Source organism: Crinia signifera, chromosome 2 (genome assembly GCF_055691185.1).
Source record: "Crinia signifera chromosome 2, ASM5569118v1, whole genome shotgun sequence".
Classification (NCBI taxonomy): Eukaryota; Metazoa; Chordata; class Amphibia; order Anura; family Myobatrachidae; genus Crinia; species Crinia signifera.
In genome coordinates this window covers 386,443,061-386,458,468 of record NC_139218.1, presented here as the reverse complement: position 1 = coordinate 386,458,468, position 15,408 = coordinate 386,443,061, and the positions used below count along the sequence as shown (strand labels likewise).

The following is a 15,408-nucleotide window of genomic DNA, read 5'->3' as shown; positions in this document are numbered from 1 at the left end:
TATTATAGAGACTCATTGTGTAACGTTCCAGATCTTGTTTCCTGTACTGCTGACGTTGGGTTGACATTTGGAATGATTCTGTATAATTGGCCCTGCGGCATTCACGTGTCATTGCCTTATAATAAGCAGGGGTAACCCATGAAACGAAGGATGTCTCTGCGGCAGGCGTTCGCCAGCCCTGAGGTAGTGTAGACGCCGCGTCCTCTGCGCGTATAACGGTAATGGCAGCCGTACATGGGACCTGCGAGACACAGCGAGCGCTTGGGGGACCCTGTGTGGGGCGAGAGAGCTGCTGGTCATTAGTGTTTACAGATAAGGGAAATGTGTAAAGTGGGCGGAGATAGCGCAGCAGCCACTCTGCCCCCAAATGTCATTTTTTCAAGCAGTCTGTAACGTGGCAGTTGGTAGCCCGATTGGCTGGTGCTTTATTTCTGTCCACTTTAGCACTCTTCAAAGGTTTAGGGAGTTTTCCAGATCTGATCCCAGCATGCCTTGCCATAGTTTTAGCATTCCCTATTAGCTAAACTGTGGCAAGGCATGATGGGACGTGTAGTTTCACAACAGCTGGAGGGCCATAGTTTGGACATGCCTGACGTAGACCCTTCTACCTCTGCATCTGCTCTCCTCTTTTGGGGTTGTGGTTGGTAGACCGCCTATTGTTTGCGTCGACCTTTCGATCTTAGCCATGTCGACATTTTTTATGTGTCCACCTGTGGCCTGTCGACCAAAAGTGGTCGACCTATTGCTGCTTTAAAAAAATGGTAAAACTCTCCCGAAATATCAGTATATGTCACTAGAATTTATTGCCCTAGTGAGAAAACACTGCCTGTGTGTGGCAGGGGTGTGGTTCATTTGGTCGACAGTGTCTAGGTTGACAGTCAATGGGTCAATTCCAATGCTCTGATTGGATACAGGTTGGTCTATCTCTGTGAGTGTTTCATGCTTTGATTGGCTACAGGTTGGTCTACAGGCTGGTATACTGTGGTAGTGTCTAGATCCCCTTCAGTTTTGACAATTTTCCCATCATACCCTGGGTCCACGTATACCTGGAGGGGAAATATAAATCTGTGGCGAGCGAAGTTGTTAGATACCCGTTGTGAGGGCATCAAACAACTTCCGCCCTCACATGACATCACATCCTGTAATCAAAACTGAAGAGGATCTAGTCTCTACCGGTCTACTGTAGCTCTGTGAGTGTTCTAATGCTTTGATTGGCTACAGGTTGGTCTAGCTCTATGAGTGTTCCAATGCTCTGATTGGCTACAGGTTGGTCTAGCTCTGTGAGTGTTCTAATGCTTTGATTGGCTACAGGTTGGTCTAGCTCTATGAGTGTTCCAATGCTCTGATTGGCTACAGGTTGGTCTAGCTCTGTGAGTGTTCCAATGCTCTGATTGGCTACAGGTTGCTCTAGCTCTGTGACATGATTTTGTCTTGTAAATTATTGCCCCTTTCAAAAACCTCTGAGTTTGCCCGGCATCCCACACGGCCACCGGACTCGCCCCACAGTACATCCTGCCCAATATGTGGCTTAATATTGAAAGTTTGTATGTTTTTATTATGTAATGGCTTAAAAAAAAATGTTTGTTCATCGAAAAATTCTGAGTACCCCTTGTTAGGACAGTATGGCATCGGCCAGGTTGTAACCAGATATTTGTGGGCCTCAAAGCGGACGCACTCCCTGCACCTGTGGCAGCTACCCCATTAGCTTCTCCGATTTCTCAGCCTTAATCCTAGGAGCTGCTTAATGTACGGAACATCTTGTGTTTTACAGGGACCAGAGAGTCGGCCTACGTGTACGCTCTGTCCGCAGCTACGATCAGCCATACCATTGCAAGGGCCTGTACCACCGGGGACCTCCCAGGCTGCTCGTGTGGCCCCATACCTGGGGAGACGCTGGGTCCAGGCTACCGATGGGGTGGATGCGCCGACAACCTCAACTATGGTGTCCTCATGGGCTCCAAGTTCTCCGATACACCAATGAAGATGAAGAAGGCTGGATCTCAGGCCAATAAGCTCATGCACCTCCACAACAGCGAGGTGGGGCGGCAGGTGAGTCATCGCACAAGGAGACTCTGCTGATTAATGTATATGTGTGCGACTGAGTCATATAAACAGTCATTTAATATATCACTTACCTCCCAGTCTAAAAAGTCCCTCAGATTCCGCACTGGTTCTTTAATGCTCTGGAGAGAGATAAAGGGGAGGGAGTGATAAAGTGGAGATATAAAGTATAAACCAATCTATAAAATTATATATACAGTAGCAGCTGATTGGTTGCAATGGGCAACTTACCCACTGCGGGAGTTATTCAGGTTGATTTGCATCCTTGCAAGTCCATTAAACCCCGCCTTGCGAATTGTGGCCCGGCCGCCGCCCATATGCATGGGCGATTCGCTCTCAGGGCCTGCGAATGGATGATACACAGTAACATCCATTTGCAGCCTTGAAGGAACCTCCCACATCATTCAATGGTCAGTGACCATCGAATGATGGCGAAGGTGCACGCACATAAAAGTTACTCGCAATGCTCTCAATGCTGGGCATTCCCATATGCAAATGGACCGGCCCACCGCCCCTATCCACCCCAGCGAACACCCTGTTCTCTGTCGCTGCACGCACCCAGCGTTTGCACATGCGCAGAAATTACCCTGCGCATACGCAACCATCGATGACCACACGAACGGACCGGAACAAGGGCCGGTGTTTACTACTTCGTGAATTGACCCCATATTTGTTAAAATTGCGTTATCTCTTTCCAAGGCTTGATACTTCTCCCCCAGAGTACCAACCATCCAGCCCCCAACTGGCATGTCACAGACAGTGTTTGAAAAAAATGACAGTTGGGAGCTGTTTGATACTTTATCTCTCTCCAGTGCTTGATACATCCCCCGGTACTTGTGTATTATCACGGCGCCTATTACGTAGTGGTATATTGAGAATACCAATACACCACTATGCTGGCTACGTAAACTACATAATTTATGTAACTGGAGCTGTGCTAATGCACAATGGATCATATCCCCACTATCCACGTCATACCCCCAGTGTCCACGTGGGTGTGGAGTTAATTTTATAAACTGTGGCGAGCGCACGCAGATATGCATCCCCTTGCGGGGCTCGCCACGCTTCGGGCTCTGTGGCTCGCCACACTTTATAAAATTAACTCCACACCCACCTGGATAATGGGGGTATGACGTGGATAGTAGGGATATGATTGTGTTGGGTGTGGTACAGGGGTCTGACAGTCAGGATCCCGACAGTCATTAGCCCTACGTCGGGATCCCGACTGACCGGACCCAGACAGCATGGCGAGCACAACTAAGCCCCTTGCTATGCGAGCCACCACGAGGGAAAATAGCCGACGGCTGTCGGGAACCCGGCTGTCTGTGTTTTGACAGTCGAGACCCCGACGTTGGGTAAATGCCTGTCGGGATCCCGACAGAAAATGGATATTTATTTATGGCTTTAGATCCTTGTCCGGCACTCGATTGTGTTAGTGGGTGGTGTGTGTATTGTGTAGTGGGTGTGCCTGTGTAGTGCATTATACTTACCTGAATGATGTCCTCGGCGCCAGCGTTCCCCGTCCTCTGGCACTCGGCTCCCCGTCCGCCATGACAGTCCTCGCAATGTACGCAATTAGCGTAGTGCTGCTGGGGGGAGCAGGAAAACCATGTGCTGCTCCCCCAGCGGCATTACACTGAATTACGTACATTGCTGGCAGGACGCGTATGCGTCTCCTCCGGACACCCGCTGAGATATCCCCCCACCTGCCACCCTTCACTCAGTAGGGATCTCCGCCCACCCGCCGGCAGTAAGTAACATACAGTATTAGTCGGGCGCACGGCAATGGCTACGCCTGCAACGGGATGCAGTAATCTATTAGAATCAACTTAGGTCTACAGTCATTAGGTCGACCCCACTAGGTCGACTGGCAGGAAGGTCGACCTGACTTAAGGTCGACATGGGCCAAGGTCGACATGACTTAAGGTCGAATTTTCATAAAGGTCGACATGAGGAAGGTCGACTGGTCATAAGGTCGACATGGGTTTTTCACTGTTTTTTGACCCGACATGTGCCGACAGGCGGTATTTCATGCCCTACCATCCACTAGGGCGTGGTGGGAGAATAAAATAGTGTGCCGAGCGCAGCGAGGCACCGTGCCCGAAGCATTGCGAGCGAAGCGAGTGATGCGAGGGTCCGATTCTCATTGCCAACTGTGTCCATGTCGACTGTGTTGACATTCGGATAAAAAAAACAGTGAAAAACCCATGTCGACCTTATGACCAGTCGACCTTCCTCATGTCGACCTTTATGCAAATTCGACCTTAAGTCATGTCGACCTTGGCCCATGTCGACCTTAAGTCAGGTCGACCTTCCTGCCAGTCGACCTAGTGGGGTCGACCTAATGACTGTAGACCTAAATGCAGTCTGACGAATGATCCCATTCCCCTGCAACATAGCCTCACGTGCCTGGATAATACATAAGTACCCATCCCCCTCTTATATAGTCTATGTCCTAGGTGTCTTCTGACTATTTCATGACACTAATGACACTTTTGCCGTTATGTCAGGTGCTGAAAGCCTCGCTGGAGGTGAAATGTAAGTGCCATGGGGTATCGGGATCCTGCTCCATAAAGACGTGCTGGAAAGGTCTGCAGGACCTTCGGGAAATCGCCTCGGACCTTAAAACCCGCTACCTGTCAGCGACCAAGGTGGTCCACCGGCCCATGGGGACGCGGAAACAGCTGGTGCCAAAGGACCTGGACATCCGGCCAGTGCAAGAGACAGAACTCATATATCTTCAGAGCTCCCCGGATTTTTGCTTGAAGAATGAAAAATTGGGATCACATGGAACTCAAGACCGGTATGTACCCGCTGTATTCCTTCTGTGGACGCCTGTTCTGGCCAATCCCAGGGTCAGTCTGATGCTGGGAGCCCTGTGTGTGTGTGTGGGGGGGGGGGGTTCACTCGCAAAAGTAAATTCTTTCTCATTTTAATGGACTAATGGACAAAACCATGTGCACTGCAGGTGGGGCAGATGTAACGTGTGCAAAGAGAGTAACATTTGGGTGAGTTGTTTTGTTTCTGTGCAGGGTAAATACTGGCTGCTTTATTTTTACACTGCAATATCAGTTTCAAGTACAAACCCCACCCAAATCTAACTCTCTTTGCACATGTAACATCTGCCCCCCTGCAGTGCAGCATGGTTTTGTCCGTCTGCAAAAATTGTACAGGCCCACATCTAAGAGGGGAGCCGCTACCCTACATAATCCTAAATCATTCTAAGCTGTACTTATAAATGGCTGTACACCAAAAACAGTGATTTTATTTTTTATGTTCCCGTAATTTGCTTCTGTATATTGGAAAAAACCAGTTATCCGCAGCTGCAGCTGGTGTAAAATGTAGAACATGATGGAGGCGCCCTGGGGTGCAGCTGTATCGCCGACCAGTCTGACCGCCATTATTTGGGGCAATTACTATTCAGGGTTCACTATATTTAATCCCATGCGGACATAAAAACCGTGACATATATTGCATGTGGCAGATGGGGGTAACGGCGCAGATTGTGTTATTTGCAGGCTGACTCGTACAGACACAATTTTTATGCTGTCTGAGACATTATGTTCTGTCTGACACAATCGCTGCACAAGATTTGTGTCCACACATTATCACAATGAAACATTTTACCAACCGCTGAAAGCAATAGGTTCTTGGAATCTCGTGAATCATGTCTTGAATCAATGGGGGTTTGCATAATATACTGTGCGCAGGAAAAGTGTTGCGAAATGGTCTTTTTATTGCAGATGAATTACAATCGTTTATCACAAAGCTATTTTACTTACATAAACACATAAAGAAGGGGAACACAGTAATACACTATTTATTTAAGAGTGAAACAGGACCTGTCAACTTTTTTTCGTTAACTCTCCATTCATTTACAATACCTGCCAACTCCTGCCATTATGCAAGACTTCCCCGGGACACCCCAGTTGGGAAACACTATTCCTCTGGCGCTATATAGATAAACTAGTTAAAAGCCTATCCAAATGACGGCTTTTGTAATGTACTTTCACTTTGAGCTGTGACAGTTTTTACTTTCACTTTGAGCTGTGACAGTTTTTAGCCCACAAACTCTCCACCCCAGTCCCTATCTGCTCCTACCTCCAATCTGTGTCCTCAGAGCTCCCTCTCTCCATAGCCAGCAAGTTTAAAACAGATCGGTGTCCCTGCAAAAATTGCTTTCACTTTCAGTTATGACATCTTTTAGTAAACAAAAAAGTAATTTGGTCCATCAAGTGGCCTCTAGTGGTCCTCTGTGTTTCCCTCCTATGTCCCTATAGATTGTAAGTTTGCAGCAGGGCCCTCCTACCTCCAAGTCTGTCTGTTGTTACCCAGTTTGTTTTATCACTGTCTACTATTGTAAAGTGCAACGGAATCTGCTGCTCTATGTAAGACACTGTAACGGAATCTGCTGCGCTATATAAGACGCTGTAACGGAATCTGCTGCGCTATGTAAGACACTGTAACGGAATCTGCTGCGCTATATAAGACACTGTAACGGAATCTGCTGCGCTATATAAGACACTGTAACGGAATCTGCTGCGCTATATAAGACGCTGTAACGGAATCTGCTGCGCTATATAAGACACTGTAACGGAATCTGCTGCGCTATATAAGGTGCTGTAACGGAATCTGCTGCGCTATATAAGGTGCTGTAACGGAATCTGCTGCGCTATATAAGACGCTGTAACGGAATCTGCTGCGATATATAAGACACTGTAACGGAATCTTCTGCGCTTTATAAGACACTAACGGAATCTGCTGCGCTTTATAAGACACTGTAACGGAATCTGCTGCGCTATATAAGACACTGTAACGGAATCTGCTGCGCTATATAAGACACTGTAACGGAATCTGCTGCGCTATGTAAGACACTGTAATGGAATCTGCTGCGCTATATAAGACACTGTAACGGAATCTGCTGCGCTATATAAGACACTGTAACGGAATCTGCTGCGCTATATAAGACACTGTAACGGAATCTGCTGCGCTATATAAGACACTGTAACGGAATCTGCTGCGCTATATAAGACGCTGTAATGGAATCTGCTGCGCTATATAAGACGCTGTAACAGAACATGCTGCGCTATATAAGACACTGTAACGGAATCTGCTGCGCTATATAAGACGCTGTAACGGAATCTGCTGCGCTATATAAGACACTGTAACGGAATCTGCTGCGCTATATAAGACGCTGTAACGGAATCTGCTGCGCTATATAAGACGCTGTAACGGAATCTGCTGCGCTATATAAGACACTAACAGAATCTGCTGCGCTATATAAGACACTGTAACGGAATCTGCAGCGCTATATAAGACGCTGTAACGGAATCTGCTGCGCTATATAAGACACTGTAACGGAATCTGCTGCGCTATATAAGACACTAACAGAATCTGCTGCGCTATATAAGACACTGTAACGGAATCTGCTGCGCTATGTAAGACACTGTAATGGAATCTGCTGCGCTATATAAGACACTGTAACGGAATCTGCTGCGCTATATAAGACACTGTAACGGAATCTGCTGCGCTATATAAGACACTGTAACGGAATCTGCTGCGCTATATAAGACGCTGTAATGGAATCTGCTGCGCTATATAAGACACTGTAACAGAACATGCTGCGCTATATAAGACACTGTAACGGAATCTGCTGCGCTATATAAGACGCTGTAACGGAATCTGCTGCGCTATATAAGACACTGTAACGGAATCTGCTGCGCTATATAAGACGCTGTAATGGAATCTGCTGCGCTATATAAGACACTGTAACAGAACATGCTGCGCTATATAAGACACTGTAACGGAATCTGCTGCGCTATATAAGACGCTGTAACGGAATCTGCTGCGCTATATAAGACACTGTAACGGAATCTGCTGCGCTATATAAGACGCTGTAACGGAATCTGCTGCGCTATATAAGACGCTGTAACGGAATCTGCTGCGCTATATAAGACACTAACAGAATCTGCTGCGCTATATAAGACACTGTAACGGAATCTGCAGCGCTATATAAGACGCTGTAACGGAATCTGCTGCGCTATATAAGACACTGTAACGGAATCTGCTGCGCTATATAAGACACTAACAGAATCTGCTGCGCTATATAAGACACTGTAACGGAATCTGCTGCGCTATATAAGACACTGTAAATCTCTTATATATTTAGCCAGATCCGTCACTCAAAGCAGTGTGGCAAACGGTGGGCGGGGTTACACGGGTGATTGACAGGCCCGTCCACCGTCAGCCACACTGCAAAACCTGGCCACTTCCGTAATACACACCACCCCCCTTGGCCTCAGTTCTCCACACAATCCGCCCCCTCCTCGGCCACCAACCCCGCCCCACGGCTACACACCGCGCCCCCCCCCACACACACACATCATCCGGCCGGCACACAACCTCCCACACTACCCACCCCCTCCAAGCCCAATACCCCCCCTATGGCCGCCCATACACGGCCAGCCCCAAGGCTACACACCGTGCTCCCCCCGACCATACACTGCCCCCCCCCCCCCCCCCGCTACACACCGCGCGCCCCCCCCTCCCCCCCCGCTACACACCGCGCGCCCCCCCCCTCCCCCCCGCTACACACCGCGCGCCCCCCCCCTCACTCTCATGTAGTTGCTAACGAGCGGGGGAAAGGGGGCGGGATCGGGGCGGGATCTGGGCGGAGTGCGGACTCCTGCGCCCGGAGCAAGGGGGGAGAGATGTCAGGAGGGTGCAGGTGGGCAGCAGCACGGGGACGCAGGTGGGAGAGACCTGCTCTCCGCACAGCGCCGGTCCCCGCCAGCAGCAGCAGCAGCACGGGGGCGCAGGTGGGAGAGACCTGCTCTCCGCACAGCGCCGGTCCCCGCCAGCAGCAGCAGCACGGGGGCGCAGGTGGGAGAGACCTGCTCTCCGCACAGCGCCGGTCCCCGCCAGCAGCAGCACGGGGGCGCAGGTGGGAGAGACCTGCTCTCCGCACAGCGCCGGTCCCCGCCAGCAGCAGCAGCACGGGGGCGCAGGTGGGAGAGACCTGCTCTCCGCACAGCGCCGGTCCCCGCCAGCAGCAGCAGCAGCACGGGGGCGCAGGTGGGAGAGACCTGCTCTCCGCACAGCGCCGGTCCCCGCCAGCAGCAGCAGCAGCAGCAGCACGGGGGCGCAGGTGGGAGAGACCTGCTCTCCGCACAGCGCCGGTCCCCGCCAGCAGCAGCAGCACGGGGGCGCAGGTGGGAGAGACCTGCTCTCCTCTCCGCACAGCGCCGGTCCCCCCCAACAGCAGCAGCACGAAGGCTCCCATGTGCTGCCCACCCTAACCTGCGCTCTCACTGCTGCCAGGGAGAGGAGGGAGCAGCACCAGCAGCAGTGCATAAGGAGGACGCTGTAACAGCACAGCACAGCAACGGGGGCCTTATACACAGCCCTCACCCAGCTCCAGCACATAACCGCCCCCCAAACAACACTTCCACCCCTCAGCAAGCACCACTCCCCCTCTCAGCACAAACACCGCCATACCCCCCGCCCCACCGAAGCACAGCACGCCCACACCCGCACCCCCTTCACCACTAAGCCTGCATCTCCCTCGGCCCGTCCTCACCACCCCTTCCAGCACTACACGCCCTGATACTAGCTGCCCCCCCCCCCCCTGCCCTCACTGTCGGAGATCCCGTCCCCCACACCCGCCAGCATCACTCAGACGCACAGCCTTGCCGTGCGCCCGCCGCTGGCACCTTCTTTACCCAGCCAGCCAACCAGTGCCTTCGCTCTGTCGGAGGAGCCGTCCCCCCACACCCGCCCGCATCTGTCACGGACACACAGCTCATTGCCGTGCGCACGCCACAAGACCCGCCCCTGCCCACCCACTGCCGTCTCCACATACCCGGCAAATCAAGACATTGCCATGCGACAGCCGCTGCCCGTACACTGCCATGCTCCAGAGGAAGACCCGTCTCCCAACACCCACCAGGATCTACAGAGCCGCACACTACATTGCCGTGCGCCCGCCACTGCCACCTTAATTACACCGCAAGCCGCCCATAGATGACGCAGAGCAGCACTCTCCCGGACCCACGGACTGCTGCTGACCACCACTGCACAAGACTGTAAGTACTATGCCATCCACCCCATACCACTACACCACCATGGGGTAGTGGGTGCCATAATATGTGTGCTAAAGTAGTAAAACAGCAGCTACCCCTTAAACATTACCGTGCTGCATTTACTACTTTAGCAGACGTATGGCACCCACCACCCCATACCACTACACTACCAACGCCTCTCTATCTATGGGGTGCCGGTCAGCCCCACCCTCCATAACCTGATCACGCTGCACTCTCACTAACCATGTACTACTTGGGTAGGCTTATGGCACCCAGCACCCCATACCACTACACCACCAACGCCTTTTCTAACACAACCTCCCTTAAACATTTCATCGCACACTATATTGTGTGCGTTTAGCCACACACACACACACACTTATGCCTCCAATACTCACAACTACTCACACACCCCTCCATGCCTCCTATATTCACAACTATACACACACCCATCCGTGCCAACAATACTCAAAACTACACACACACACACACACACCCGTACCTCCAATACTCAAAAATACACACACACGCACACACACCCATCCATGCCTCCAATACTCACTACACACACACCCATTCATGCCTCCAATACTCACAACTACACACATACACACATCCGTACCTCCAATACTCACAACTACTCACACACCCCTCCATGCCTCCTATACTCTCAACTACACACACACCCATCCGTGCCTTCAATACTCACAACTACACACACACACATCCGTACCTCCAATACTCACAACTACACACACACCCATTCATGCCTCCAATACTCACAACTACTCACACACCCATCCATGCCTCCAATACTCACAACTACACACACACCCATTCATGCCTCCAATACTCACAACTACACACACACACACACACACCCATTCCCATACATGTCTCCAATACTACCAACTCACTCACCCACACACACACACACACACCCATTGATGCCTCCAATACTCCCAACTACATGACACGGGCTTCACACTACTTATCCTATATCTCTATTCACTCCAGCAACCTACACCATTCACAAAACACACTACCTCACATTTTACACTCACATCTGCAATACACATGCACCTCACACTACTTCACCTAACACATCCCCACATCTATGTATACTCTCCACAACCTGCTGCCACCAAACTACACTATCCAACACCATATGAAAGTACCACCCACCCCATACCAGTACACCAACGCCTCTTCTAACACACCTCTCCTCCCTTAAACATTTCATTGCACACTATATTGTGTGTGTTTAGCCACACACATATATATATATATATATATATGCCTCCAATACTCACAACTACACACACACACATCCATGCCTCCAATACACACACCCATCCATGCCTCCAATTCTCACAACTACACACACACACACCCAGCCATGCCTCCAATACTAACAAATACACACACAAACACACACACGCCCATCCATCCCTCCAAGCCTCAAAAATACACACACACACACACACACACCCATCCATGCCTCCAATACTCACAACTGTATCTCTATTCGCACCCTACACCACTCACAAAACACACAAACTCTCATTTTACACTCACATCTGCAATATACATGCACCTCACACATCCCCACATCTATTTACACTCTCCTGAACCTGCTGCCACCAAACTTCACTCTCTACCACCATATGTCAGTGATACACACCGCCCCATACCACTAAACCAACAACGCCTCTTCTAACACATCTCTCCCCCCTTCAACATTTCAGCTCACACTATATTGTGTGGGTTTCTACACACACACATATCCATGCCTACAATACTCACAACTACACACACAAACACACACACATATCAATACACATGCACCTCACACTACTTCAACTAACACATCCCCACATCTATTTACACTCTCCACCCCGTGCTGCCACCAATCTTCACTCTACAACACCATATGTAAGTACCACCCAGCAGCCCATACCACTACACATCCCCACATCTATTTACACTCTCTATGCCGTGCTGCCACCAATCTTCACTCTACAACACCATATGTAAGTACCACCCAGCAGCCCATACCATTACACATCCCCACATCTATTTACACTCTCTACGCCGTGCTGCCACCAATCTTCACTCTCCAACACCATATGTAAGTACCACCTAGCACCCCATACCACTACACATCCCCACATCTATTTACACTCTGTAAGCCGTGCTGCCACCAATCTTCACTCTCCAACACACTCACAACTACACACCCACACACCCCCATCAATGCCTCCAATACTCCCAACTACACACACACCCATTCATGCCTCCAATACTCACAACTACACACACCCATCAATGCCTCCAATACTCACAACTACACACACACCCATTCATGCCTCCAATACTCACAACTAAACACACACACACCAATTCCCATACATGTCTCCAATACTACCAACTCACTCACCCACACACACACACCCACCCATCAATGCCTCCAATACTCCCAACTACACACACCCATTCATGGCTCCAATACTCCCAACTACACACACACCCATAACCATACATGCCTCCAAAACTACCAACTACATACACACACACACATCTATGCCTCTAATACTCCCACCTACATAACACAGCCTTCACACTACGTACCCTATATCTCTATTAACTCCAGCACCCAACACCACTCACTAAACCTCACATTTTACACTCACATCTGCAATACGCATGCACCTCGCACTACTGCACCTAACACATCCCCACATCTATTTACACTCTCCACAACCTGCTGCCACCAAACTTCACTCTCCAACACCATATGTAAGTACCACCCACCACCCCATACCACTACACCACCAATGCCTTTTCAAACACAGCTCTGCTCCCTTAAACATTTCATTGCACACTATTTAGTGTGCGTTTAGCCACACACTCACTTATGCCTCCAATACTCACAACTACACACACACATCCATGCCTCCAATACACACACCCATCCATGTCTCCAATGCTCACAACTATACACACACACACACAGCCATGCCTCTAATACAAACAAATACACACACACACCCCCATCCATCCATGCCTCAAAAATACACACACACCCATACATGCCTCCATTACTCACAACTACTCACACACCCCTCCGTGCCTCCTATACTCACAACTACACACACACACACATCCGTACCTTATATGCACTTTCATTAAAAAACATTTATGCTCTCAAATGCACTTTAAGCACATTATTCAGCAAATTACACTACATTTCACACTCACATATATTCCTACTTCTAATGGGGCAAAGCCCCTCACGACGGTGTGAAGAGCGCCCGGAGGGCGCGATGAATCACCTAGTAAATATATATTTGTTGACCGCGTGAGTGGTGGGTTTTTTTCTGGGGCAGGTTTGTCCTGCCCCAGAAAAACCCACCAGAGAACTTAGGGGCAGCCCCCCGGTCGCTCACCGCCACCCGACTCCCTACACTGGATCGCCGGGGTTCCCCTTCTGCTGCCACCGCCGCCATTAACAGCAGTGACCAGGCTGCAGGCTCGGGGATGTTCGGGGAAACTCGGGTGCCCGAACTCCCGAGCGCTGCCGAGCAGCCCTGAAGTTTCCCAAGTGGGGCCTGATGCCAGTGCCTGCTCCCTGCAGCAAATGGTGGTGATGGCAGCAGCTGGAGAGCTCCGCCATATGATCGCCGGGTCGGAGGGGAGTGAAATGAGGGGGGAGCAACGACTGGTGGGGGGGGTGCCCCTAGAGGTGTTGCACCGGTAGCGCACAGCTGGAGTCACCACTGGCGCACATTATATACTGGTGGTATGCCCTAAATCTTCCGGGACAACCAGCCGCGTCAGCGCAGCTGCGCCCGGAAAACTTTCGTGCATACCACCGAAGTGGTTAATAGTCCTCACTCCCATCACTGACTCCAGTTGTGGATGGGCTCTTTGTCAATAACAGGAAGAAAAAGTCATTAGTCCATTCATTGGATTCCCACTTTCAGGAACCCTTCTAAGTATTACTGCTTTGAGGTCCTCACCATCCTTTTTCTGTGATGGAACCACCAATGGAATCACCACAATTCTTGAATCCTCCACACACAGTGAAATCCAGCTGATACATATGACACGTCCACTCACCACCTCTCTCCATATGCCACCTGATGAAAGTTACCACCAAATGGCCACCTCGGTCCGTGGTGGACATTTCTGGAAACATATCCATAGGAAACTATTGCCTTCCTTTGTCTCATACTCCTACGTTTGTTCCTCATATAAACATTATGTTACAGGAGGTTATAAAACCGTCACAACAATCATTTATGACGACAGTCTGTTCACAATATCTTTGGCGATGTGATGTAGACCTCTGCAATCTTCCATTTAGGACTTGGCTTAGAGCAGCGGGAGGAGAACTCAGTCGCACTAAGCCGCTGTTCGGGAACATATTTAACTCCGCCGCAGATTTCTGAAAATTGATCTTGAGTAAAGTACCCGGGGATCGGATACATGAAACAGCCTCCCTGGATTTATGACTGTCAATAAGCGAAGAAAATCTGTTTGCTTTACTTAAAGGGCTCTTTCCCCGGCATTTGGGTCGTCTTATAAGACGGCACCCTATAACTTACTGCTAATGAGGTTCTACCTCTCCCTGGAAAACACATTATGAGGAATGGTATTTGTGGATGAAGTCAGCAGAAGATATTTGTCAATACAAACTGCGCATTGTTTTCGGGAGAGCTCCAAGTCCTTGGCGGAGAGGGCGGTTCTGGTACAGGATCACTATTAGGGAAATGCAGCTATTTTAAGCACATTTTGAAGTAATATAAACCAGGTTTTTAATGTGGACATCTGCTGGCTTTTCTTTGGAAAGGATCAGTCTGGCCATTTTTATTTTCCCCGTGTGGTGAGAAAGATAATCTGAAAAACATTGTTCTTCGCTTCTCTCCAGCATTCCAGCGCGGCTAAACCACATATTCAACTTGCTTTCATGTTTCTACTTGTGCGCCGGACTCCAGCAGCGCTCTATAGAGTGTGAGCGAGAGTATACATGTAGGGGCTCCCACATACCGCCCCCCCGCCCCGGTGCAGGGTTGGCAGCCGGTCAGCGGAGATCTGCAAACTTTCATTTTAAAAAACCTTAATAGATTTAAGCACAAAAAAGCTAATACTCGCACATTACGTCAAGGGGGGATGGGCGCTATGTGACACAGTGACAGCACTTCTAAGCAACACAAGAGGGGGGCAGTTGTCACAAAGGTAGAGGGGGTAACTGGTCAGTGGC

The 15,408-nt window shown here is 49.9% G+C and overlaps 1 protein-coding gene across 1 annotated transcript in view; it reads left to right on the top strand.

Moving 5' to 3' along the window:
• Nucleotides 1-15,408, top strand: part of WNT11 (Wnt family member 11) — an 85,265-nt gene that overhangs the window by 58,161 nt on the left and 11,696 nt on the right. Inside the window, exons 4-5 of the mRNA XM_083170255.1 lie at nt 1,772-2,049; nt 4,572-4,864. Of these exons, the coding sequence (XP_083026381.1) occupies nt 1,772-2,049; nt 4,572-4,864 (571 nt within the window). The remainder of the gene's footprint in view (nt 1-1,771; nt 2,050-4,571; nt 4,865-15,408) is intronic.